Consider the following 26166-nt stretch of genomic DNA (forward strand, 5'->3'; position numbering starts at 1 on the left):
GTACTCTCTTGATTGCCGGTGGAGATATAAATTAATGTAATACTTCTTTAAACAGATCAAGAACCTGTATATAATCTCTACTCTAGTAAATCTTATTTGTGATGATCTATAAAAAATGATTCCTAAGTTTAGAAAAGACTTTATGCGTTGTCTTATCATAGCATTAGTCTTTTGATCTATGTATTCAGCACCATTGTCCTTGCATAACAAAGCTGTGAATGTAGACAGAATTTGTCATAGCACAAAAGAATTCTCCAAAGAGCTGCCCACTAATAAAATTATATCCTATTCAAATATCCCTCCCTGCTTAACACTAGCATCCACCACTGCAGACAGGTGAGGTTCTTTGTGAGTCAGTTTCTCTCCCTCATTAAATGATATTCAACCACACACTGCAAATAAAACGCAAATCTACTTCACATGAAAATGCAAATTTTACCAAATAATGCAAAATTTCGTGAAGTTGATGTAAGTAATGAAGTGCCTAAATCACAGGAACAGTCTTTGATTGACCAATGAGGATCCAGCAAAGTTAGATCAGTTAAAAAGAAAGAAGAGAAGCTGGACAAGGATTGTGACATTATTGGCACTTCAGTAAAGAATGATTTACAATATTAAAGAAGACACCCTTGGGAAAACTGATGAACCTTCAAATATTTTTTTCTAAAATTTGTTCTTTATGATTTCATTAGAATGTCAAATATGAAATGAAGGATGTCACTATACTATCATAAAATATTGTCAGAAAAAATAAACTAAAATCAACACAATTTCCCTTTTTAATATGATTTAGTACATAGTTGCAGTTATATTTTCATAATTTTTAGTTTAACTCCTTTTTAAATTGAAGTATGATTTATTTACAATGTTGTGTTAATTTCTGCTGTACAGCAAAGTGATTCAGTTATATATACATATATACATTCTTTTTAAAATTATTTTCCATTATGGTTTATCACAGGATATTGAATATAGTTCCCTGTGCTCTACAGTAGGACCTTGTTGTTTATCCATTTTATATATATAATAGTTTGCATCTGCTAACCCCAAACTCTCAATCCATCCTGCCCCCACTGCCCCCCTCCTTGGCAACCACAAGCCTGTTCTCTATGTCTGTGAGTCTGTTTCTGTTTCATAGATAGGTTCATTTAGTTTAACTCTTTTTCAGTAAAATTCAGTAACTTTATTGATTACTCTGAAATTTGGATTCCATTTAAAGTAGGTTCACCTTAATAGGTCTTTTTTGTGGGTTGTTATACTTAGATAATGAAGACTCCTGTGTAAGGAATAATTGAAAACGAGGTTAATCATCAACAGGAGAATGGGTGAATAAACTGAGATGTGATAACTTGATTATTTACCCAGTAAAAAGAAAGTTTAACAGGATTTCTAATAACATGAAAGTGGAACATATGCTAATTGAAAAAAAGGATATAAAATTGTAGTGTACCATAATCACAAGTATGTTTTTAAAACTGCACAGAAAAAAAGGGAGAAAATTACTTAACATTATTGGTTGCTTATGAGTAATAGGAAATTTTAAAAATATAATTTTCTATATTTTCCAAATTTTATTCATTCATTTTTATTCTAACTTAAATTTTTAAGTATATTTTTACTTACATTTTAAGATATTTTATTAAATTTATAGATAAAAATAGTTTTAAAAATCAACTGGAACCAAAAGCCTTATAATGAAAAACAGAAGTCTTTGGTCTCATCCCTCTCCAATTTCATTCCCTAATGGGTTTTGTTTTTAAGAGTGTATAACATGCAGCACAGGATGGTGAACACAGTTCCTTCACTGAAATGATACTATTCTGATTCTTTTAGGCAACTAGCACTCTTAGAAACATCTTTTCCACATATGTCTTAGGCACACGTGTCTGAGCAGGCTCTAGAGAGCCTAAGACAGCTACTTTTAACTCTTAGTTGTTCTTCTGGAAGTTATTTCCTTATCAGTAAGTAATATGTTCATATTGTTATTCCTTAATTTATATTTTAGAAATTATCTCTTGGTGATGTCCTGGAATAAATGAAGATATGGCTCTCTTGCTCTATCCACTATTCCTCTCTCCCTATCCACTCAAAGTAGCATTTTAAATCACTAACCAATGTTTACTAAATAAATATTATTCCTTGCAGAGTCAAGTTATATAATATGATTTCTTGTCTTGCACCGTCTTTTGTTTTACCTGGAGTTAATTAGTGCCTTGTTTTTTCACTTGCACACTTTGCTATACATACTTCCTTAAATTTTCCCATCACATCAGCTGTTCTTGAGTCCCTTTTTCCTTAGAAACATTCCTTCTGGAGTTCTTTAGTTTCTTTCTCAAATGTGGATTGGTTTCTCTCTCAGCCTGCTGTACAGTGGTCCACCTGGGACATCTTTTAACTACTTTCCCGAATTGGATCCACTTTCTCCTGGATCCCATCCCTTCCTCTTTCTGGATTACTCCTTTGTTTTGCTGTATTTAATCACCAATGGCATCTTTAAAAAGGGTATCTTGGAGGTAATTCTTATGAATTTTTGCATGTTTGAAAATGTCCTTTAGGAATTTAGGATTAACATATATACACTATAAAATAGATATATAAAATAGATAACCAACAAGAACCTACTGTATAGCACAGAAAACTATACTCAATATCTTGTAATAACCTACAATGGAAAAGAATCTGAAAAAGAATATATATATGTATATATATGTGTGTAGGTATAACTGAATCACTTTGCTGTACACCTGAAACTAATACAATGTGGTAAATAAACTATACTTCAATAAAAAATTTTTTAGGGCTTCCCTGGTGGCGCAGTGGTTAAGAATCCGCCTGCCAATGCAAGGAACATGGGTTTGAGCCCTGGTCCAGGAAGATCCCACGTGCTGAGGACCAACTAAGCCCATGCGCCACAACTACTGAACCTGCGCTCTAGAGCCCACGAGCTGAAGCCCGCGTGCCTAGAGCCTGTGCTCCACAACAAAAGAAGCCACCGCATTGAGAAGCCTGCGCACCGCAACGAAAAGTACCCCCCGCTCCCCGCAACTAGAGAAAGCCCACTCACAGCAACGGAGACCCAACGCAGCCAAAAAATTAAATAAATAAATAAATAAATAAATTTATTAAAATAAAAAGTTAAAAAAAGAAAAGAAAAGCCAGTGTGGCAAGGCTCTCAGCAGGAGCCTAAGCTGCGGCCTTCCATCGTAAGGATCTTCGATGATCAAGGCCCAGTAGGCAGGCTGGCAGGTGGGCCTCGCAGGAGAGAGAACTCATCCCACTGCACACGGGGTCAAGCAGGCCAACCCGGCCCCATGAATAAGCCTCAGTCATCAGTGGGGAGTTGTGACTCCAGAGACGGTACAATGTCTGCCACTTGGATTTGACCACAGATCAGCTCTACACATCTAAAGACATTAAGCAAGTCACTTGGTCAAGCTCACTCACGGGGCAGCTCAGGTTCTGAGTCACCATAGACTGGGTCTAAGTCCTGGCTCTACCTTGGGCCACTGACTTCCATTTCCTAACCTATCAAAGAGAGATGATAAATAGCACCCTCCCCACATTGCAGTGAGGATGAAATGATATGGGGTATGTCAGTCACCGAGCACTGTGCCTGGCACCAGAAAACCAATGAATGATGGCCATCACCATCATCAAAACTGACCCCAACAGAGTAGTTAAGTTTCTTCTAGTTCTAAGAGTCCTTGACAGTTCTATGACTATGATGTTAATATCTAGAACAAGGAAACTGAATGATAAAAGTGATCAAATCGGTTTCCAGATAAAGGCCTAAGGATTAATGCATTTATCTCCGGAAGGTCTGGGATGATGTTCTCCTAGCAAGCATCATTTCTTCACCACACTCACACTGCGTGCCACTATCTCCCACCGTTGGGATCAAAGCCATTTGCTCTCTGCAGTTTACAAGTTTATGGATCTAACAAACCCGCAAGTCTGCTCTGGGAGTGTGTGTTTAGGACTGAAATGAATCACAGCCCTGAGCTATTTCTTTGTCTTGGAACATTTTCCATGAAAGTATTCTTTTCACTTTGTTGAAGGACAGGATGTTCCAAATTGTGAATCACTTTTATTTATAAAATGGGATGAATGAGGTGACATCAATGAAAACGGCAGAATAAGGATATCCGAAAAACTCCTCCTCCATAAAGCAATGAGAACAAAGGCAAAAGCTGTCAGAATCAACTGCTTTGTGCTATTTCACATACCAGGCTGCTTATCCTTCAGGATGCCTAACCTGAACTAAAACCAAATTAATTTTAACTGAGTCTGTTTACTAATAGTAAATAAATCATTATTAACTCATGGCATTCATTTAAAGCACGCATTTCAAAGGAAATACAGTATCAGCCAGTGGGGGAAAAAAAAAACTGATGTCTTGACTGCTTGCTGCCAAAGCCAGCAGAACACATGCATTTATCTCCATTCCTCCCCGATCAAACAAAAAAGGCACAACTATCTCCCCCCAGACATATACACCTGTACACACACAACTGTACACACACACACAGAACCAAGAGAAGAGACAACAGCCAACAGAGATCATGCGTTTGGGGAAGATGTGAAACGGCGTGGAGGAATGGTCCCTGAGGTGGCAGAGTGGAGAAAGCTAAAGCCCAGTGTGTGGAGGGGGCCTGCTGATGAGAAGCGGGCTGATTTGCTCCCCAGAATCCAAGAAAAGCTCAGGAATTTCAGGCTTTAGACACCTGTGAGGTGGAGGTGAGGGTAAGGCTGCAAGCAGGAAGATTGACTGAGTGTCTTTTCCCCAGGTCCCTACCTACCTACTCCCAGCAGTCAGGTAGCTACCCTTCCCTCATCCCTGTAGGAGACAGAGGTTTTTGTTTCCAGGGAGACTGAGCCAGAGATCTGGACCCAGGAGCCCCAGGCACTGTTAGGACAGGGGCTTTTACTGAAAACAGGAATTAAGAGAACTTCTAGACATACAGATGGCCAACAAGCACGTGAAAAGATGTTCAGCATCGCTGCAAATCAAAACTACAATGAGGTATCACCTCACACTGGTCGGAATAACCATGATCAAAAAGTCTACAAATAATAAATGCTGGAGAGGATGTGGAGAAAAGGGAATCCTCCTACACCGTTGGTAGGAATGTAAGTTGGTGCAGCCACTATGGAGAACAGTATGGAGGTTCCTTAAAAAACTAAAAATAGAGTTACCATACCATCCAGCAACCTCATCCCTGAGCACATACCTGGAAAACATGAAAACTCTAATTTGAAAGATATATGCACCCCAATTTTCATAGCAGCACTATTTACAACAACCAAACATGGAGACAACTCAAATGCCCATCAACAGATGAATGGACAAAGTAGATGTGGTATGTATATATACAATGGAATATTACTCAGCCATAAAAAAGAATGAAATATTCCCATCTGCAGCAAAATGGATGGACCTAGAGATTATCATACTAAGTGAAGTCAGAAGGAGAAAGACAAATACCATACGATATCGCTCACATGTAGAATCTAAAAAATAATGTAAGGGAATCTATATACAAAACAGGAATAGACATAGAAAACAAACTTATGGTTACCAAAGGTGGAGGGGAGGATAAAGTAGGAGTATGGGATTAATAGATATAAACTACTACACATAAAACAGATAAGCAACAAGGATTTACTGTATAGCACAGGGACTATATTCAATATCTTGTAATAGCCTGTAACTGAAAATAATCTGAAAAAAATATATATATAAAACAGAATCACTTTGCTGTACACCTGAAACTAACAAAATATTGTAAATCAACTATACTTCAATTAAAAAAGAGAGAGAGAACTTCTGCATAACGAATGGTGAGACACCACCACCCCAGCCCAGCCCGTTCCCCCACTCAGTAACCAGAACACTGGCAACTAGCTTATAGCCTAGGCAGGAGGCTGAGGAGTCATTCTGAAGCAACTGACAAGTTCAAAAGAGAAAGCCTAACAGATACAAACATTTATGAGCTACAGAGGGGAAAAGCCAGTCCTCATCTTATCAGTCTACTGTGAAATCCACCTGGAAATAATCCCCACCTGTATTAGTTTCCTGTGGCTGCTATAACAAATTACCAGAAATTTGGTGGCTTAAAACAACAGAATTGGGCTTCCCTGGTGGCGCAGTGGTTGAGAATCTGCCTGCCAGTGCAGGGACACAGGTTCGAGCCCTGGTCTGGGAAGATCCCACATGCCGTGGAGCAACTAGGCCCGTGAGCCACAATTACTGAGCCTGCACGTCTGGAGCCTGTGCTCCGCAACAAGAGAAGCCGCGATAGTGAGAGGCCCGCGCGCTGCGGTGAAGAGTGGCCCCCACTTGCCGCAACTAGAGAAAGCCCTCGCACAGAAACGAAGACCCAACACAGCCATAAAAAAAACAAAAAAAAAAAAACCCAGAATTTTACTCTCTCATAGTCCTAGAGGCCAGAAGTCCCAGATCAATTTCACTGAGCTGAAATCAAGGTGTCGGGAGGCCTGTGGTCCCTCTGGAGACTGTTGGAATCCATTCCCTGCCTCTTCCAGCTTCTGGTGGTGCCGCCTTCCTTGGCTTTTGGCCGCATCACTCAAATCTCCACCTCCCTGGTCACATTGCTTTCTCCTCCTTTCTTAAATTTCCCTCTGCCTCTGTTTTATAAGGACATTTGTGATTGCATTTAGGGCCCACTGGATAATCCAGGATAATTTTTCCACTTCAAGATCCCTAACATACTCACATCTGCAAAGTTTTTGCCATCTGGTAACATTTATAGGTTCTGGGCATTAGGACGTGGGCAAATCTTTGTGGTCTATTATTTAGCCCACCACACCACCCACATACAGAAGGCTTTCAATTAGCTTTTTAGTTTCTCACACTTAAGTGTTAGTGAATAAAAATTTTTTCACCTTTATTGGATATCTGAATTTCTTATTTTATGAATTGTCTATTCACTGCCTTCATCCGTTTTACTTTTCTATTGGTGTTTTTCCTATAAATCATTAAGAGAATTTTAGATAAGGCCATTAACCGTTTATCTGCCATGTATGTTGAAAATACTTTTCCTAATTCACATTTGCCTATTAACTTTGTTTACAGTTTATTCCCTGATGTACAAAAAATTCAAAATGCTATGTAATCAAATCTAAGACTTCTTTTCCTTTGCAATTCATCCACTGCTGTTATCTCAGAAAATCAGCCTTATCCTAAAATTAGATATATGCTAATATATTTTCTCCTGCTTTTATAGTCTCAAAAGTATTTAATTCTTTAATCAATATGGAATTTATTATAATATGTGGTATGAAGAGTCCAATATTTACAAGTTAATTAATCAATTGTCTAGCACAAAATAGCTCTTCCTTTCCCTACTGATTTGTCATACCATCTTTATCAAATATAAAAATTTTACATATTCTAGAGTCTGTTTTTGAGCTCTGTTCAGTTGTCTCAACTCCTCTTTCATATGCTCGCTGTATCTTTTCCCCCTCAAGTTTCTAGTTACAAATAAATAATCATAGTCCATCAAAACACCCCAAAATAACTTCATATTTTCTCATTCTTTCTTTTTTTATATTTTGGCATCCTACTGATTAGTTACTTATCTAAAAGAGTTCATTTTTATCAAATACATGTACATGTATTTGAAAATTTTTAGAAACAGGAAAGCATTTTCACCTTTTTTAAAGGAAAGAAACTAGGACTATTTTTCTTTCTTGCTGTTCATACAGTGATATATTGAATATCTTTGATGATTTAAATAATTAATTAATTCAACAAACACTATGTGCAAGCCATTTTCCTAGGCACTAGGTATACAGGACAAAAACAGACAAAAATCCCCACCTTCATGAAGCTTACATTCTGGTGGGGGAGACAGATAAAAACAGGATACATAAATTTTTAAATGTAATGTATCAGACAGTGATGAGTGCTATGGAGAAAAATAAACCAAGAAAGAGGGACAGGAAATTCTGAACAGGTGACTAGAGATGACCTCAATAAGAAGGTCAGGGGCTTCCCTGGTGGCGCAGTGGTTGAGAGTCTGCCTGCCAATGCAGGGGACACAGGTTCGAGCCCTGGTCTGGGAAGATCCCACATGCCGCGGAGCGACTAGGCCCTTGAGCCACAATTACTGAGCCTGCGCGTCTGGAGCCTGTGCTCCGCAACAAGAGAGGCCGCGATAATGAGAGGCCCGCGCACCGCGATGAAGAGTGGCCCCCACTTGCCGCAACTGGAGAAAGCCCTCGCACAGAAAACGAAGACCCAACACAGCCGTAAATAAATAAATAAATAAATAAATAAAAATTAAAAAAAAAAAAAAATAAGAAGGTCATATGAGTCAAGACCTAAAGGAAGTAAAGGAGCCTTTACTTTTCTTCTATAACTTGACACAAATGGGTTACTTATTGAAATCCCCAGTGTATCTTTAGATATATTTTAAGTATATCTTTTTTTAAAATTTATTTATTTTTGGCTGTGTTGGGTCTTCGTTGCTGCACACAGGCTTCTCATTTCAGTGGCTTCTCTTGTTGCGGAGCAAGGGCTCTAGGTGCATGGGCTTCGGTAGTTGTGGCTCACGGGCTCTACAGCGCAGGCTCAGTAGTTGTGGCACATGGGCTTAGTTGTTCCACGGCATGTGGGATCTTCCCGGACCAGGGCTTGAACCCGTGTCCCCCTGCATTGGCAGGCGGATTCTTAACCACTGCACCACCAGGGAAGCTCTTAAGTATATCTTAAATCAACTACATTAATCACTCATTGCTTTTCTACTACGATGAGTGAAATGTTAATCTTGATATATCAAAAAGGAATCATGGCATATTTTAAACATCAAATTCATCATGAGTTAATTGTCTACCAACATACTTACAGGAGTGAAGCAGCCTGTTGGAAACCTTTGAACTGTAGAACGAAATACAAAGCTCCTATATTAAAGAAACAAAAAAAGATATGATCTTCTAAATCTATTTTTTTTTTAATGTGAGGATCTTTAACATATTCCCTGTCTCTCATTAAATATTAAAAAATGCTAATCTGGGGACTTCCCTGGTGGCGAAGTGGATAGGACTCCGTCCTCCCAGTGCAGGGGGCCCGGGTTCAATCCCTGGTCAGGGAACTAGATCCCACATGCATGCCACAACTAAGAGTTCGCATGCCACAACAAGGAGCCCACGTGTTACAACTAAGGAGCCCACCAGTCACAACTAAGGAGCCCACCTGCCTCAACTAAGGAGCCCATGTGCTGCAACTGAGGAGCCGGTGAGCCGCAACTAAGACCCAGCGCAACTAAATAAATAAATAATAAATATTTTAAAAAAATGTTAATCTAATATGATGGGCATAAATGAGGTTTAAAAGTCATTAGTGTTGGGACTTCCCTGGTGGTGCAGTGGTTAAGAATCCATCTGCCAGCGCAGGGGACACAGGTTAGATCCCTGGGCCTGGAATATCACACATGCTGCGGAGCAACTAAGCCTGAGCGCCACAACTATTGAAGCCCGCGTGCCCTAGAGCCCACGCACCACAACTACTGAGCCCACGTGCTGCCACTACTGAAGCCCATGCGCCTAGAGCCCAGGCTCCACAAGAGAAGCCACCACAATGAGAAGCCCGTGCACAGCAACAAAGACCTAATGCAGCCAAAAAAAAAAAAGTCATTAGTGTTGGTGGTTAAGTATGTAAATAGAAAGGCATGAGTGAAATTAGTAAAAGCAATTTAATAAGTATATAATTACCTGGAAGCATGCTTGGGAACTGGTGCAGGAAGTAGCTCGTATTGTCCTGGCAAAAGCTGAACTGACTACACAGAATGGACAAGGACACCAATAATAGATTAATACAGGTCTCAAACTCACTTTATTATCTATCATTCATAACCCTTTACTTTATTACCATACAACATTAAATAATTTATTTTCTATTTTAAGAGTGGAAAAGGTACACTTTCAAAGGTAGAGCTTCAAAACACTCAACAGATATTCACTTTTCATGGTGAATATTATGACAGTATGCCTACAGTGGTATGGAGAAAAATGCTGTACAATTAATCATATTTTAAATGTACTAGATTCAACAGATCCAATTGACCACCAGTTAGTGAGCCTGCTCTGTTGGTAAAGAACTGTGCTAGGTATGGTGGGGAACACAGGAGTGTTCTCATAATACATAAACAATGCTTATATAAAACACTATAATCTACACTAAAAGAAAGATTGGAGATGTCGGGGATAGGGAGAGATTAACCCAACTGGGTGACCAAGAGTTAACATCACATACTCAATGGTGAAAAGCTAAAAGCATTTCCTCTAAGGTCAGGAACAGGACAAGGGTGCCTATGTCTCCATTCCTATTCAACATAGTACTGGAAGTCCTAGCCAGAGTAATTAGGCAAGAAAAAGAAATAAAAGGCAACCAAATTGGAAAGGAAGAAGTAAAACTGTCCCTGTTTGCAGATGACATAATCTTATATATAAAAAACTCTAAAGACTCCACCAAAAAACTGTTTGAACTAATAAGCAAATTCAGTAAAGTTGCAGGATACAAAAACAACATACAAAAATCAGTTGAAAAAAAAATCAGTTGAGTTTCTATACACTAACAATGAAGTATCTGAAAAAGAAATTAAGAAAACAATCTCATTTACAATAGCACCAAAACATAAAATACTTAGGAATAAATTTAACTAAGGAGATGGAAGATCTGTACACTGAAAACTATAAGACACTGATGAAAGAAACTGAAGAAGACACAAATAAATGGAAAGATATCCCATGTTTATGGATTAGAAGAATTAATATTGTTAAAATATCCATATTATCCAAAGCAATCTACAGGTTCAGTGCAATTTCTATCAAAATCCCAGTAGCATTTTTTCAAAGATATAGAAGAAACGATCCTAAATTCAGTATGGAACCACAAACGGCCCCACCAGATAGTCAAAGCAATCTTGAGAAAGAAGAACAAAGCTGGAGGGATCACACTTCCTGATTTCAAACTATATTACAGAGCTACAGTAATCAAAACAGTATGATACCAGAATAAAAACAGACACATAGACTAATGGACGAAAATAGAGAGCCCAGAAATAAATCCACACAGAAACAGTCAACTAATCTTTGACAAGGGCACCAAGAATACACAATAGGGAAAGGATAGTCCCTTCAATAAATGGTATTGGGGAGACTGGATATCCACATGCAAAAGAACAAAACTAAACCCTATCTTATGCACAAATACTAACTCAAAATGATTGAATACTTAAACATAACATATGAAATGATAAAACACCTAAAAGAAAACATACAGAAAAATCTCCTTGACACTGGTCTCGGCAATGATTGTTTTAGATATGACACCAAAAGTACAGGCAACAAAAGCAAAAATAAACAAGTGGGACTACATCAAAGTATAGCCAAGGAAACAATCAATAAAATGCAAAGGCAACCTAAGGAATGGGAGAAAATATTTGCAAACCATATATCTGATAAGGTGTTCATATCTAAAATATATAAGGAACCCATACAACTCAATAGCAAAAAGACAAGTAATCAAATTTAAAAACGGGCAAAAGACCTGAATAGACACTTTGCCATAGAAGACAGACAAATGACCAACAAGTACATGGAAAGGTGCTCAACATCACTAATCATCAGGGAAATGAAAACCAAAACCACAATGAGATATCACCTCACACCAGTTAGAATGGCTATTATCAAAAAGACAAGAAATAACTAGTGTTGGTGAGGATGTGGAGAAAAGGGAACCCTTGTGCACTTTGGTGGGAATATAAAATTGTATAGCCATTATGGAAAACAGTATGGAGGCTCCTCAAAAAATAAAAACAGAACTACCATATGATCTAGCAATCCCACTTCTGGGTATATATCTGAAGGAAACAAAATCAATATTTGGAAGAGGTACCTGCAGTCCCATGTTCACTGCAGCATTATTCACAATAACCGAGCTATGGAAATAACCTAGGTGCCCATCCATGGGTGAATGGATAATGAAAATGTGATATATATTCCCTTAATGCATATACTATATTGGAATGTTGTTCAGCCATAAAAAAGAAGGCGAGCCTACCATTTGCAACAACATGGATGAACCTGGAGAATATTATGCCAAGTTGAATAAGCCAGAGAAAGACAAATACCGTTTTGTAACACTTATATGTGCAATCTAAAAGGGCTGTACTCATAGAAACAGAGAGTAAAATGGTGGTTCCCAGATTGGCAGGTGGGGGAAATGGGGAGATGTTGGTCAAAAGGTACAAACTTTTAAGATGAATAAGTTCTGGAGATAAAATGTAGAGCATGGTGACTATAGTTAATAATATTGTATTGTATACTTGAAAACTGCTAAGAGAGAAGATCTTATGTGCTTTGTGGTTTTGTTTTTTTGTTTTTCTTTTAATTATTTGGCTGTGTCTCATGGCATGTGGGATCTTAGTTCTGCAACCAGGGATCGAACCCGCACAGCAGAAGTGTGGAGTCTTAACCGCTGGACTGCCAGGGAAGTCCCCATTCTTATGTGCTCTTATCACACACACACACACACACAATGGTAACCGTGTGAGGTGATGGATGTGCTAATTAACTTGATTGTGGTAATCATTTCACAATATGTGTGTGTGTGTGTGTGTGTGTGTGTGTATATATAAAACAAATCATCATGCTGTACACCTTAAATATATTCGATTTTATTTGTCAATTACACCTCAATAAAGCTGGGGGGAAATAAATAAATAAATCCAACTGGGGGATCTAAAGATGGTAAAGACAGTGAGATTTGAGTGGGGTTTTAAGGAAGGTAAGACTTCCTTGAGGGAGGCAAGAGAGGGATTCTAAGAAGGAGGAACACCATAGAATCCTTCCATTTTGGGAAGGATTCTCCCCAGGATTCAGTAATGTAACTCCTCCCTGCCAGCTCCTTGAACATAGGAAGTTCTGGAGGTCCAGTCAGTCTTCCCCTGGCTTCTCATTCTCTTTCCTTCCCTCCCTCCCTTCCTTCACACATCCCACTCTCTGTGCTTACCAGTTCCTGACACTCCCTTATTTCCCTTACCTCAGGGCTAATATCCACAGACCCAAGGATAGTGGAGCCACCCAGGTAGTTTGCAATGTTTCACAACGGGCAGAGAGACAGTCTCTTCTACGGTGGATTTTTCAGTCCATTAGAAATCCTAACAGGATACACATAAGATGAATGTAGCCAAAAGACTGTCAGGTACAATATTTTTAGGTACTACTGGTGGAAATTTCATCCAGTGTGTCTTCTTCTCTGAGAAATGGTCTCTTGCTTCACATGGAAGTATCAGTGACTCACCACCCAGACATCTTTATGGTCTGAGAAATAGACAACATTGGACTTTCTCCAAAATATGCCTGCCTAATGGTACCAATGATGTTCTTACCAGCACCCTGTAATTTTCATCAGCTCCAGAAACTATGTGAGTCCCAGTCTCTGAGATGTCTTCTGTATCCGTCTTTCAGATTCACTTTCATTTACCATTCTCTTCACAAATTTACTTGTGACAATCATTGCTCTGCCTTGCAGTTGCTCTATGAGAGTTCATCCTCAAATAATATCTGCTAAATGAGCCAAATTTGAGCACCATTTTATTTTCATTTAATTGCATGATGAATTGTTCCATCTTATGTATGCTTTGCTCTTCATTATTCTAACACTTAAGTCTTCGGATCCCTGAAGTATTACCTGCCAGCCCCCTCCTAGGCACAAAGTTTCTCTCTGTTGATACCTTGCTCAATGAAAAACCATCCTGTTGAAAATTCATTCCTTCAGCCGTTATTTTACCATGGAGCACTTTGCAAATAAACATGTCTTCAGAGATACTTGATCACAGCTATGAACACAGCTAACAAAAACCAATGAAATGGTTAGATTTTCTCAACCATCATCTCCCAATCAGCTGTTCAAGGATGTCTTTTGAACACATTGAAATGGATCCTTGGATTCATTCTCTGAGTTAATAGGGGTGCCTTTCCATCCTGCCTACCTCCTTTTAACCTAAAACAGATATTGGGAGGTGGAGGGGGCAGAATCACCACATTTGTTTCTTTTCACATAAGTTTCATCTTCTAAGACAATGCTAAAGCTAACCTAGACAGAAGTTTGAAGAAATTTTAAATTTTGTTTAATTGTGCTTTTCATTGAAATGTCTCCAGCCTAGGAAGTGAATAAGTTTTAAAATGGAAAATGAAAAGAAATAAGAGCAAAAATATTAGTTGGAAAAATTTTTGATTTCTACAAATGAACATGATTGAAAAGACTATTACTTGCACACTGAAAACAAGTCAAATCTATAGAAAGAAAAAAAAATTAAAGGTAAGTCTCTTTGCCCCCTACCTAACCTCTGCTTCCTAAATGGAAACCACTGTTAATGATTGCTTAAGTATCACCCAAGAAAACAATATGCATTTAACATCGTATATAGAATTGTTTTTATTTTTACAAATGGGATTATGCTATAAATATTGGTCTGTTCCTTGAGTTTTTTCATTTAATAATATATCTTGGAGATGCTTCCATATCAACACAGATAGATATACCTTATTATTTTTAATGGTAGCACAGCATTGTATGGATGTACCATTATATAACTAGCCCTCTAGTTAGATAAATTTATGAACAATGCTGCAGTATTTTATATAAATACCTCAGTGTACTTTAATAAGACTATTTGTAGGAACTACTGAGCTCGTGTGCCTCAATGAGAGAGCCTGTGTGCCGCAAACTATAGAGCCCAGGTGTGCCTGGAGCCGGTGCGCCACAACTAGAGAGAGAAAAAAAAAAACCCACACCACAACTAGAGAGAAGACTGCCCACCACAACTAGAGAAGCTCGCACGCAGCAGCGAAGGATCCCGCATGCTGCAACTAAGACCTGACACACCCCAAAAAATAAAGAAATTAAATAAATAAAATAAATATATTTTTTAAAAAGACCGTTTTTAGGGTAAATTCCTGACAGTGGAATGGTCCCTATGTGCATTTAAAATATGAACAAGAATTGACAAACCATCCTCCAAAATACTTGCAACAATTTGTATGCATACAGAATATCTCTTTCTGTACTCCCTTTGCCAATATAATGGGTATCATCCAACTTAAATTGTTGATCATTCGACAGGCAAAAAATTGTGTCTACCTGCTTTTGTTCTTTTGTAATTATTTAATAATTAGTGGAAGCCAAGCATCACTTTATGTTTTTTAGCAACTGGTATATCTCTTTGTGAATTGCTAGCTCGTATCATCTGTTCATTTTTATTTGCATTTCTCTGATCATTAGCAATGTTGAGCACCTTTTCATGTGCCTGCTGGCCATCTGTATGTCTTCTTTGGAAAAATGTCTATTCAGGTCTTCTACCATTTTTAATTGTCTTGGTTTTGGGTTTGTTTTTTTTTTTATTGAGTTGTGTGAACTGTTTATTTATTTTGTATATTAACACCTTCCTTATTGGTCATATCATTTGTAAATATTTTCTCCCATTTAGTAGGTTGTCTTTTCATTTTGTTGATGGTTTCCTTTGCTGTGCAAAAGCTTTTAAATTTAATTAGGTCCCATTTGTTTATTTTTGCTTTAGTTTCCTTTGCCTGAAGAGACATATCCAAAAAAATATTGCAGCAATTTATGTCAGAGAGTGTTCTGCCTATGTTTTGTTCTAGAAGCTTTATGGTTTCTGGTCTTACATTTAGGTCTTTAATCCATTGAGTTTATTTTTGTATATGATGTGGGAAAATGTTCTAATTTCATTCTTTCACATGTAGCTGCCCAGTTTTCCCAGCAGCACTTACTGACAAGACAGTCTTTTCCCCATTGTATATTCTTCCCTCCTTTGTTGTAGCTTAACTGACTGTAAGTGCGTGGGTTTGCTTCTGGGCTCTCTATTCTGTTCCATTAATCTATGTGTCTGTTTTTGTGCCAGTACCATGCTGTTTTGATCACTATAGCTTTGTAGTATAGTCTGAAGTCAGGGAGAGTCATAATTCCGGCTTTGTTCTTTTATCTCAAGATTGCTTTGGCTATTCAGGGTCTTCTGTGGTTCCATATAAATTGTAGGATTATTTGTTCTAGTTATATGAAAAATGTCATGGGTATTTTCATAGGGGTTACATTAAATCTGTAGATTTCTTTGGGAAGTATGGACGTTTTAACCATACTAACTCTTCCAAGCCATGAACGTGAAATATCTTTCCATCTCTTTGTATCACTTTCAATTTCCTTCATCAGTATTTTATAGTTTTCAGAGTATAGGCCTTTCACCTCCTTGGTTAAGTTTATTCCTGGGTATTTTATGCTTTTTGCTGTGATTTTAACTGAGATTGTCTTCTTGCTTTCTCTTTCTGACAGTTCATTATTAGAGTATAGAAAAGCAACAGATTTCTGTATATTAATCTTGTACCCTGCAACTTCACCAAATTCATTTATTAGTTCTAATAGTTTTTTTTTGGTGTCTTTGCTCATTTTTAAACCAGAATGTCCATTTCAATTGCATTATAAGAGAGCATGACTCATTTTTACCCTTTGATGCAAGAGTGTTGAAGCCATGCAGTTAGTGGTCAGTGTTTCTTGAAACTCCCTTGCAGCTTCACTCCCTGATAGCACTCTACTCTTCTGCATTGGCTGACCTTGGCCAGTACTGACTCATTGCCTACAGACTGGGGCAGAGTCACCATCTTCTCCTCGCCCCCTTCATTGTAGGGAAACTCTGGCACAGACTTATTTGACTTTGGGTTGCTCTGAAACTCCCCTACCATGTTGATTTCAAGCTTAGGCTTTAAACTTTCCCATTTAAATCACTGGATCCAGGTTTCCAGTTGAAAACATAAACAGTGCATTTTAAATGGTCCTGGACTGATACTCTGCAAGGTGGAGTGGCACTGGGGCACAATTTTTCTGTGGGGCATTTTGGCAATGCATCTCAAAAGACTTAGACATCTACATGCCCTTTCCTCAACAACTCCACTCTCTGACTAAAAGCAGGAAATGACTGAATATGCAGTATTAGTATTAGGTTATGTCCTTACAGTAGAATACTATGCAGCTATTTAAAATGATGTAGAGAATACATGATGGTGTGGAAAAGATTCACAATATACTTCCAAGGGGAAAAAAAGAGTTCTGCTTTCTGCTAATGGCAGCCTAGGTTATATGGATGATGAAACTTCCTACTGCAGACAACTACTAGAAATGAGAGTTGAAATATTAAAAGTAGACAAGAGCTTTTAAAAAGATATGAAATTGATGACAATAAGGAATATAAACCCCCCCAAACCAAGAGATAGCAAGAAACCAGACAGGCAAATGGCCCAGTTTTGCTCAGAGGATGTATGCTGGTCCAGACTAAACTCAGCAGAGGAACAGAGCTGGGTTTGAGTGAACTTCAGAGCCCTAGAAGGATCCAGAGGCCAAAGCCTGGACCATCAATGTTGCTGATTTAATGGAAGTCCTACCAACAGGAATTGGAGGCCCTAAAAGGGGACTTCCTGAAAGCAAACCTACCACCTCACCCCAATGCTAGGGACTGCAAAAAGAGTTGTCCTGGTGCTAAGGAGAATTGGGAGAGGGGGAAGAAACACATCCTTGAGAGACTGTAACCGTGGGCTGGTTCCTTTCATGGATTCAGTCCAAATGCCCATCACTAGAGTGATCCAAGATTACATAAGCAGTGTATTTCAAGTGGCACCAAACTGGTAGCTCCCCTAAGTATTAGCAGAACCAAAAGCAAACCTTCTCTGAAGGAAAAAGGCTTTCATCTTAGGGAATTCATGAAAACAACCTTTCAGTGGGAACGAGCAACACACAGTCAAAGATAATCACACATCCAAGGAACCAAAATGAGTAAGGCCGAGTCAGATTTCAGAAATGTAAGCAATCATTAATTCATTCATGCATTCAACAAATATTAACCATCAGACACTGTTCTAGAGGCAAAGATGTAACAGTGAACAAAGCGGATAAGTATTCATGTCCTCATGAAGCTTCACTCTCACGGAAGGAGGCGGACAACAAATAATAAATGCAAAGTGCAAATAAATTATATAGTATACTGAGGGCTCTAGGTGCTATGGAAACAATGAAAGAGCAGGGTAGGAAGGTCAGGAGTGTCAGGTGGCCAATTTAAATGAGGCTCATTGAGAAGGTGACACTTGAACAAAGACTTGAAGGAGAGGGGGTAAGCCATGCAGATATCTGGGATAAGAGCATATGAAGGAAGATCCAGTGCAAAGACCCGGAGGTCAGAGTGGGAGTAGCAAATTCAAGAAGCAGCCAGGATGAGGTCAGTGGGGCAGGATGAGAGTGAGGGGAGACACAAGAGGTGAGGTCACAAATGAAGCCTATCCACCATCAACCTGTTGGCCCTGAAAACAGCCACTCAGAGATCACACCGACTATCACAAAGCCTGAACCCAGAGGTTCTCAATCAGGAGTGTTTTTTTGGTTTTTGTTTCCCCACTTCCTCAGGGGACATTTGGGCAATGTCTGGAGACAGTTTCAGTTGTTACAACTTGGAGGGGGGATTGCTAATTGGCATCTAATTATCCTGAAATGCTGCTAAACATCCTACAAAGCACAGAACCGCCCCCTACCACAAAGAATTATCCTGACCCAAGAGTCAATAGTGCCAAGGGTGAGAAACCCTAAATTTGACATAAAATGGAGAAGTCAAAAAGGCAGTTGGATATACAAGTCTGGAGTTCAACAGAGAAGGCTGGGCAGGAGATATACATTCAGAAATCACAAACAAATAACTGGTGTTCAAAGCCTTGAGACTGAATCAGATCAGCGGGGAGTGAGTGTAGATGGGGAAGAGGTGTTGTGTGCCTGGTGCTCCAACAGGAAGAGGGCAGGGAAGAGGGGCTGAACCGGCCAAAAGGCTGAGAAGAGGAAAACAGGAATGAGGATTGAGGAGGAGGTGTCAGGGGTTTGGAAAGAGGGGAGATGTGAGAGAGAGCTACCCAGGAGAATGGGTAAACAGACTAGGGAAGTCCATTCTGGGCCCACAGGAGGTGAAGAATTTAAAATGAGACTAGTCATTTGGCTACACAGATGCAGGTTCAAAGTCCGAAGAGAGATTTGACCAGGGTTGTGGCTTTGCCAAACAAGTAAGATGAGCCATCAGGGGCCAGGGAATTGAGGGCGTGTGCAGGGAGTAACTCTAATGATTAACCTAAGCTTCGAAAGGAAAGAAAGCACTGAAAGTTGAGCAGCAATGAAAGGTGGTAGTATAAGCAGATGGGGTAGGGAGTCCCCAGAGAAAGAGAACCAGGCATGGCTTTCCTGACATAAGAGAAGCCATTTTTGGCCTAAGCCATTTTGTGATCTAAGCCTGGCCTCGGTAATTAATGATCTTAAGGGAAGTGAGGAAATGCAGGAACAGAGGAAAAGCAGTCAAGGAACAATAGGTCAGCGATAAAACAGAGTCCCAGTTCCTCCTCAAGGGATCTACGTAACAATTTGATACACGTCTTTGAGTTCTGCAGGAACTAAGGCCTCCACCCAGGTGGGGGATAGAAGGATGATGCTGATCCTCCTGACTTCAATCAACTAAAGCTTGGACTCTGTCGACCTTTGCCCTGATCCTACGCTGAATCCTCCTCTGCTCAAGCACCCTCATGAATATGCATGTACCTTTAGCTTTAGACTTGCCCAATTTTGCTGTTGGGGAGACACTGCTTTGGGAAAGATACCTGTTTTCTCCTAACTGGCTGCAAGTAATAAATCCTTCCTCCTCCCGCTCTTTGGCTTAGTTGTATCTTCTGGTTCGACACCCACAAGGAGGCAAACTCATTTTTCAGGCAACAGTGGGATCAATGGATTGTAGACTGGGTGGGAACAGAAGAATTGTTGAGATTGGGATACTAGAGTGGGTAAGGCAGAAGACCACGGGAGAGTGATCAGAGCGGGATGCATGCAACTGAAATTAAGGAGGGTTGAAATGAATGGTGTTGAAAAAAATTTAAGGAGTGAGGGCGGAAGTGCAGGAGAGTTCAAGAAACTGAGAAGCCAGATTGTTGGAAAATCATCATCTATGCGTGTACTGAAATTATGACAGGAGTAATGGAAAGAGTGACAGGGTGCAAAGGGAGCTAAAATCATCCAGAAATAAGGTGCAGTAACACAGGGGTTACTGGGATGACTGCAACAGTGGGAAAAAGCAGGTCATAAAATTATATAATGGAGAGAAGAGGTCCCACTTCTGTACATATATTCTAAAATAAAAACATTATTTCTCTAATAAGAAAAAAAGTACCGTAAAATTTGTAGGTCTATATCAAATACTCTTTGGAAAGAGCCAGATATAGATGAGTATACACACATACACATTCAAATGTGAATATAAATATATCTATGCACATATGATTCTTTGATATAGATTCTCCTCTTGAGTTACATGCTTCAGAATAAAGGTGTTAAAAATAGTAAAAACTTTCTTACAAATGAAGAACAGCACTAACAAAGTATAATATTCTATTAAAAATTATGACACTTGAGAATGCTGTTCTATCTTAATAAATAACAATAATGTATACTGTATCTACCTCGAATTCCAATTATTATTTTACTGAGTTCTGCTATTAAAAAAACAGAATTATGAATTTTTTTCTCCTACTTCACTTCATACAAACACTTTAATGCAAGCAGGATCATATGCCTAGATTCAAAAGACAGAACTACAAAGTTTCTAGAAGAAAGCATAGGAGAATATGTGTACAGCCTTAGAGTAGGCAGGGATTTCTTTTTTTTTTAATTAATTTTTATTGGAGTATAGTTGCTTTACCAGAATTATTAATTTTATTGGTGACTAAACAGGGTTACATCTGAATAGCTCTCCTCTCGTGAATATATTATTATATGCCTTTGAAACAGAAAATTAGGAAAACATTTAATTCTTCCAGTTTCTGGAGCTCAAGCCTTTGTGGGAGGTAGGGAGAGAGAGGAGAAAGAAAGGAAAGAAACAGGAAAAGTGTGTTTTCAGAAGGTTTTTATCCATCCCTCTGGGTAAGCCACACTCTTTTGGTCTTTTAAAGCTTTAAATTTTGCCTAATACCAACCATCTATGTTTTCTCCTTTCAGCAGTGGGCCTGGGCCTACCCTTAGAAACCTCTAAAAGCCAGAAGAGAGGAAGCAGAAGAGAACTAAATGGTGAGGGAGGCTAACGAAGAATGATTTTGTATTGGAGGTGGCCAGAACGATTTCACACGTTGCCTGGTTACCTGATACCAAGTCATAAAAGTCTAATTTAGTGTTTGTATTCATCCACTGAACCAAACGGGATAAGATTTATCCCATGAACATTTATCACCCTGTCCTGTTTCAAAGCTATAATTTGCAAAGCTGCAGGAAGGGTTCACAGTTGGATACGACATGTGCTCATCCTGCTGAAGATTTCTTGTCCACCCTACTAACCACACCCCTTCCATTTAATTCAACCTCCTGTGGCAATGCATCTTCTCAGGTTATCACCATATTATTCTGATAAGGTGGTGAAGACTGATACTATTATTAGCTCCTTTATAAATGGGAGATATTAAGGCCCAAAGTCCCAAATAACAAAGTCCAAGTCCCAACTCTGGCCCTTGGGCAGGCCCCAGACAGTGCTCTGCCCCTCCCGTGAAACGCCTCCCTCAGATTCCACCCCCTGAAACACTGCCCCTCATTCAAGGCCAGAGGCGCAAGGTAGACTGGAAAAAGCATCAAACTGGGGCTCAGAAGCCCTCCGTTAAAAGTACTGCCTCCCCTCTTTATTAGCTATGTGCCTCAGAACCAGTTACTTTGTCTCTATTCACCTCAGTTTTCTCATCTGCAAAATGGGGATTAACATCTGTTTTGCCTATCTCAGAATGCCTGTGACGAACTACTAGGAGAATATATGTGGAAACTCACAGCAAACTGTTAAGAACCACACGAATGTCATGTTATCCAAGGTCCAGTTTGAGTCCTACTCAATCCAGGGAGCCTTCCAGACTTTCAATCCCACCCCCTGGCATTTCCTCTTACACTATTTATCTCAGCACTTGATCTATGGGCTCTTGTGTCGTTATTTAAATATTTCCAAGTCAGGAACATCTTCCCTCAGAAGAGCCTAGCCCAGGGCTATAAGCAAGCAGTTCTCTGAATTCTCAATGTGATGCATGAACTGGTGGAGCTGAGAGTTCACCCTGACCCTCCTGGTACCAGGGTGCTCATTTCTACAAGAAATTCTTGCAAAAGCTTCCCTATGGTGTATAGTTATACTCACGCTCTAATAAGAGGACTACTGACTGAAAGGCAAAGTTTTCTCTTTAAAAGAAGAGGGCACACCATATCAACTGCTTGAAGAGACCAGAAGCATGGCCCCATCACAGATAAGACCCCAAGTCAGGGGAATCCTGCCAACAGTTCCCAGCGAGGGAAAAAAAATTTCCCCATGTACTCACTTTAGGTTGAGGAGGTCTCACAGGGATACACCTTGCTGGATATATTTGCAAATGAGAAAGCCCTTTGTTTGATTTCTGGACGAAATAAGGCATTCTACAGGTTTTCAGTTTCTCCTGGGGAAGATACACTCTAAGTATAGAGAATATTTTCCTCGGGGCCTCTTGGTAGCTTTCCCATACAAAGGCAGCTGCTATTAGTGCTTTACCTGATCTCTGTAAACCAGCGTGCTGGGGTTTGACCGTGGTTTGTCCTTAAACGAGTAGGTGGCCACTTGCTTCTTTAACAAGTCCAAGAAGTCAGGAGGCATGTACTGGGGAAGGTCATTTAGTACCAGATCGTTTCTTTGCAGAAGAGGTGGTTTTTTCCTTCCTTCATTTTTAAAACTGTATGTTGCTATCACTGGATTTAATAGAGATTCTTCAATAAAAGTTTTCAAGTGGTAAGTGCCAGGATTAGGAGTGTTCTGTGGAGAATTGACATCATTTTTAAAGACAGTGTGTAAACTGGTTAACATCTCTTGAAGCATCATTCTTGCAAAGGTCACTCCTAAGTAGCATTTCTCTTTGTTTTACAGTTTAATAAGATTCTATCAAATAGAGTAAACACTCCCCCCAGAACAATATTTCAAGACAATCATGATGATTTCCTTTCTGAGACAATTGCTAAATTATAGCAAATGGGTTATGGCCATAGTTGAAGTTTTAACTTTTTAAAAAGTAGCTTCAGAGATACTTAAACTTGAGATTCAATTTGACTGTAAATGTCAGGCCTCTCATGAGACCCCCTCAGGATAAGCTTTGCGACTAAACAGAAGTTATCCTACTTCTGCTTAGTAGATACCACGTGTTTCTTTCTAGTCCTCAAGTGGGAAGCTAAAGGATAATAACACGAGACTGAGGATGAACTGGCAGAATACATGGCCTAATTAGTCCCATAAGAGGTTTGGTACTTTCAAATCACAACCACAGTATGGCTGAATGGCCAGACCTGACAGTTTAGTTGCTGCTGCTTTTGTGGCCATCCTCCCACTGAGCACTGAGCTAAGTTCTACCATTAAAATTAGTTCAATTCCAAGGAGGTTTTGGCTCCTGAGGCCCCTCTGTTATAGAAAGGTGTGAACAGAAAATATTTCTGCCATATAGAAACAATGTATCTTGAGAGGCGGATCTTCCAGTCATCTTTCTTTCGTATATTATGGTCTTGTTTTCATACATTGACCATGTTAACAAAAGTTATCATAGACTCTTACTTTTTATCTAAGTAAGATAAAAACCAAAATCAAACACATTTCCAGAATGCATGCTTTTTCTTCCTTGTGTAATCTCACCAAGGTCATAAACTAGGTTGACTTTATCAAGAGATCCTGTAAAACACCTGGATTCCTAGAGTTGTTTTACTTCCAAGCTTTTACAGCATTCAAAATTTAAAGTTAGTTTCTCAGTCATATGCTGATACTAAAATTATAAATATGAAATAGGCCCATGTAGATTTGAACAACCATTGTTTTCTTAAAATTAAGTATTAGTGACTTAATCAGGTTAGACTGATTATAATAAGAATGAGAATACTTTGAATAGGAAAGGATGAAAATATACATACTGTTAATGCTATTCTCCACCATCCTTCTCTTTCAAAAGATGCCTTCCGGCTTGGTTTCTATTAATAAACATAAAATGTGCGTATTCATTTTAGAAGTGATCCCTGGAAGTTAAATATCACTTATAAAACATGTACTTGAAGAAATGGATACCAGTACCAAACTGGTCAGCCTGAATTAAAATAAAAGCTACATAATGATAAATTTTGCCTGTAATATTTCCTTAAATTACTATTTTATGACCTTAAGTGCTTTTTAAACATCTAAATTCCCTTTGGGTAAATTAGAGTAATAAACATCCCCATCTCACAGAGATGTCATGAGAATAATTAGAGGTGACAAAATTTGGTGCTCTTAGGAAAAGAGTTGTATAAACCCAAAATTGTGTTAGTATAATTGTTATTAAGATTTATGGCTCAGGGAGCTCAAGGTAAAAATGTATAGTCATCAAATTAATGGGATATTGGGATACAAATTCCTGGCGATATGGCAAATGTTGAACACTGCCATTTCCTGGATTTACATATGCTATGATTTGGGCTTGAACTCCAGCTCAGCCATTGGCTAGGAGCACTAGGCAAGTTAACCCTCATGAACCTCAGCTTCCTCTTAGGAATACAAAAAAAGGCACCAGGCCTGGCATGAAAATAAGGCATTGTAAAACCTGTACCCACAACCAGGGCTCAGTAAGTGGCAGCTTTTATTTTTAACATCTCATCTGTCAAGTTACGAAGCAGATTATTTTGATAGTCTTCAGTTTCCAAGCACGCTCTTGTCTTCCATAGTAAGTACTTTACACCAACTTATTATCCCATATTTGTTTCAGCTTCACTGTCAACAGAACACGGTTGTTTAGTTTTTTCCTTTTGTGCTATTTCCAGTAGGTAAAATCATTAAAATATTGAGTTCTACTTTCATTTAGAATACTTTTGTTATTACTATGAAATATAGGTTATCTCAAGCAACAAGGCATTAAAAATAATAAACAATCTAATCAGTCAACGGAGATAATTAATTATTCCTGTCTAGCAACTTATATCCACTTACAAGTACCCTTGGGCTTTAGTTTTACTATGAAATATAGGCATCTCTCTAAAAAAGCATTGTTTCATACGCACTGCTAAGTCTGAATTTCTTCCTATACATTCCCTTTATTAGATTTATGTTGAATCTTCTCTGTTGCACATTTATAGTCACAGAAATCAAACTTCTTCAGGCAGGTCGAGACAGGCCTCCACCTCTACCTAGGACCACGGAAATGAGGTGGGAAGAAGGGAGAAGTAAACATGATACATCTAAAGGAAGGTAATTGGCGGCTGCTGTTCTGTTTTGCCCAAGACAGGTGATCTCAACTTCACCTATCTCCCACTTCCAATTCACTTCAGGGGTGAATCACTTTACACAAGACGGGCTAGACATCCCTTGCCCAAATTTATTTAAAAACTAAACAAAGATACTTTCAAATATTTTATAAATACTAAAGTAGGAAGCAGGGCAAAAACGTGTCCAATAGACTAAGGAAGGAAAAAACGCATTCTCTCGGCAGACAGAGGGGAAAGTGAAAGAAATCTAATTACCCTATTAAAACAGTTGTCCAGTGCAATTAGCAGTAGGTAAGAGGGGGAAAAAACAACACAGAAAACAAAGGGCGAATGGGAAGGATAGGGGAGAGCGAGGGAAGAGGAGAGCAAACGAAGTGACATTCAAATACCGATCGGGAAGAAAGGACGGCAGGTGCAGACGTGAAGGTAGGGAGAAGCGGAGGGGCGCCAGAGCCCGGGATTAGAGAGAGGTGGGACTTGGGGCGGAGCTCGGCGAGGGGAACGTTGTTGTGGAGGTGGGAGGGCAGGGAAGGAAGGCGGTACCGAGGCCTCCCCGCCTCGCTTCTTCCCTTACTGCGGCGGAGGCGATGGCCATGATTGGCTGGTCCATTGCTGCCGCCTCGCTCCCTAGGCCGAGGCTGGCGTCCGGTTGCCAGGAGGCGCCTCAGTCCGCCGGCTCCTGAGCGTGCGCAGGGCACCCGCCAGGTTCGTCTCCCGATGTGGGGGAAGGGAGGCGGGCACACGCTTGGAGGGCCCGCAGCAAGCCTCACGCAGAGGAAATGGGTCGAGACTGTCAGGCACAT

At 39.4% G+C, this 26166-nt stretch overlaps 1 protein-coding gene across 1 annotated transcript in view; it reads right to left on the reverse strand.

Annotated features, from left to right (window-relative positions):
- Nucleotides 1-26166, reverse strand: part of STPG4 (sperm-tail PG-rich repeat containing 4) — a 39886-nt gene extending 13720 nt beyond the window's left edge. The window contains 5 exon segments of the mRNA XM_068564156.1: nucleotides 8871-8925; nucleotides 9736-9800; nucleotides 22650-22907; nucleotides 24044-24100; nucleotides 25753-26166. Coding sequence (XP_068420257.1) covers nucleotides 8871-8925; nucleotides 9736-9800; nucleotides 22650-22907; nucleotides 24044-24100; nucleotides 25753-26166 — 849 coding nt within the window.

The sequence above is a fragment of the Eschrichtius robustus genome, chromosome 15 (genome assembly GCF_028021215.1).
Source record: "Eschrichtius robustus isolate mEscRob2 chromosome 15, mEscRob2.pri, whole genome shotgun sequence".
Classification (NCBI taxonomy): Eukaryota; Metazoa; Chordata; class Mammalia; order Artiodactyla; family Eschrichtiidae; genus Eschrichtius; species Eschrichtius robustus.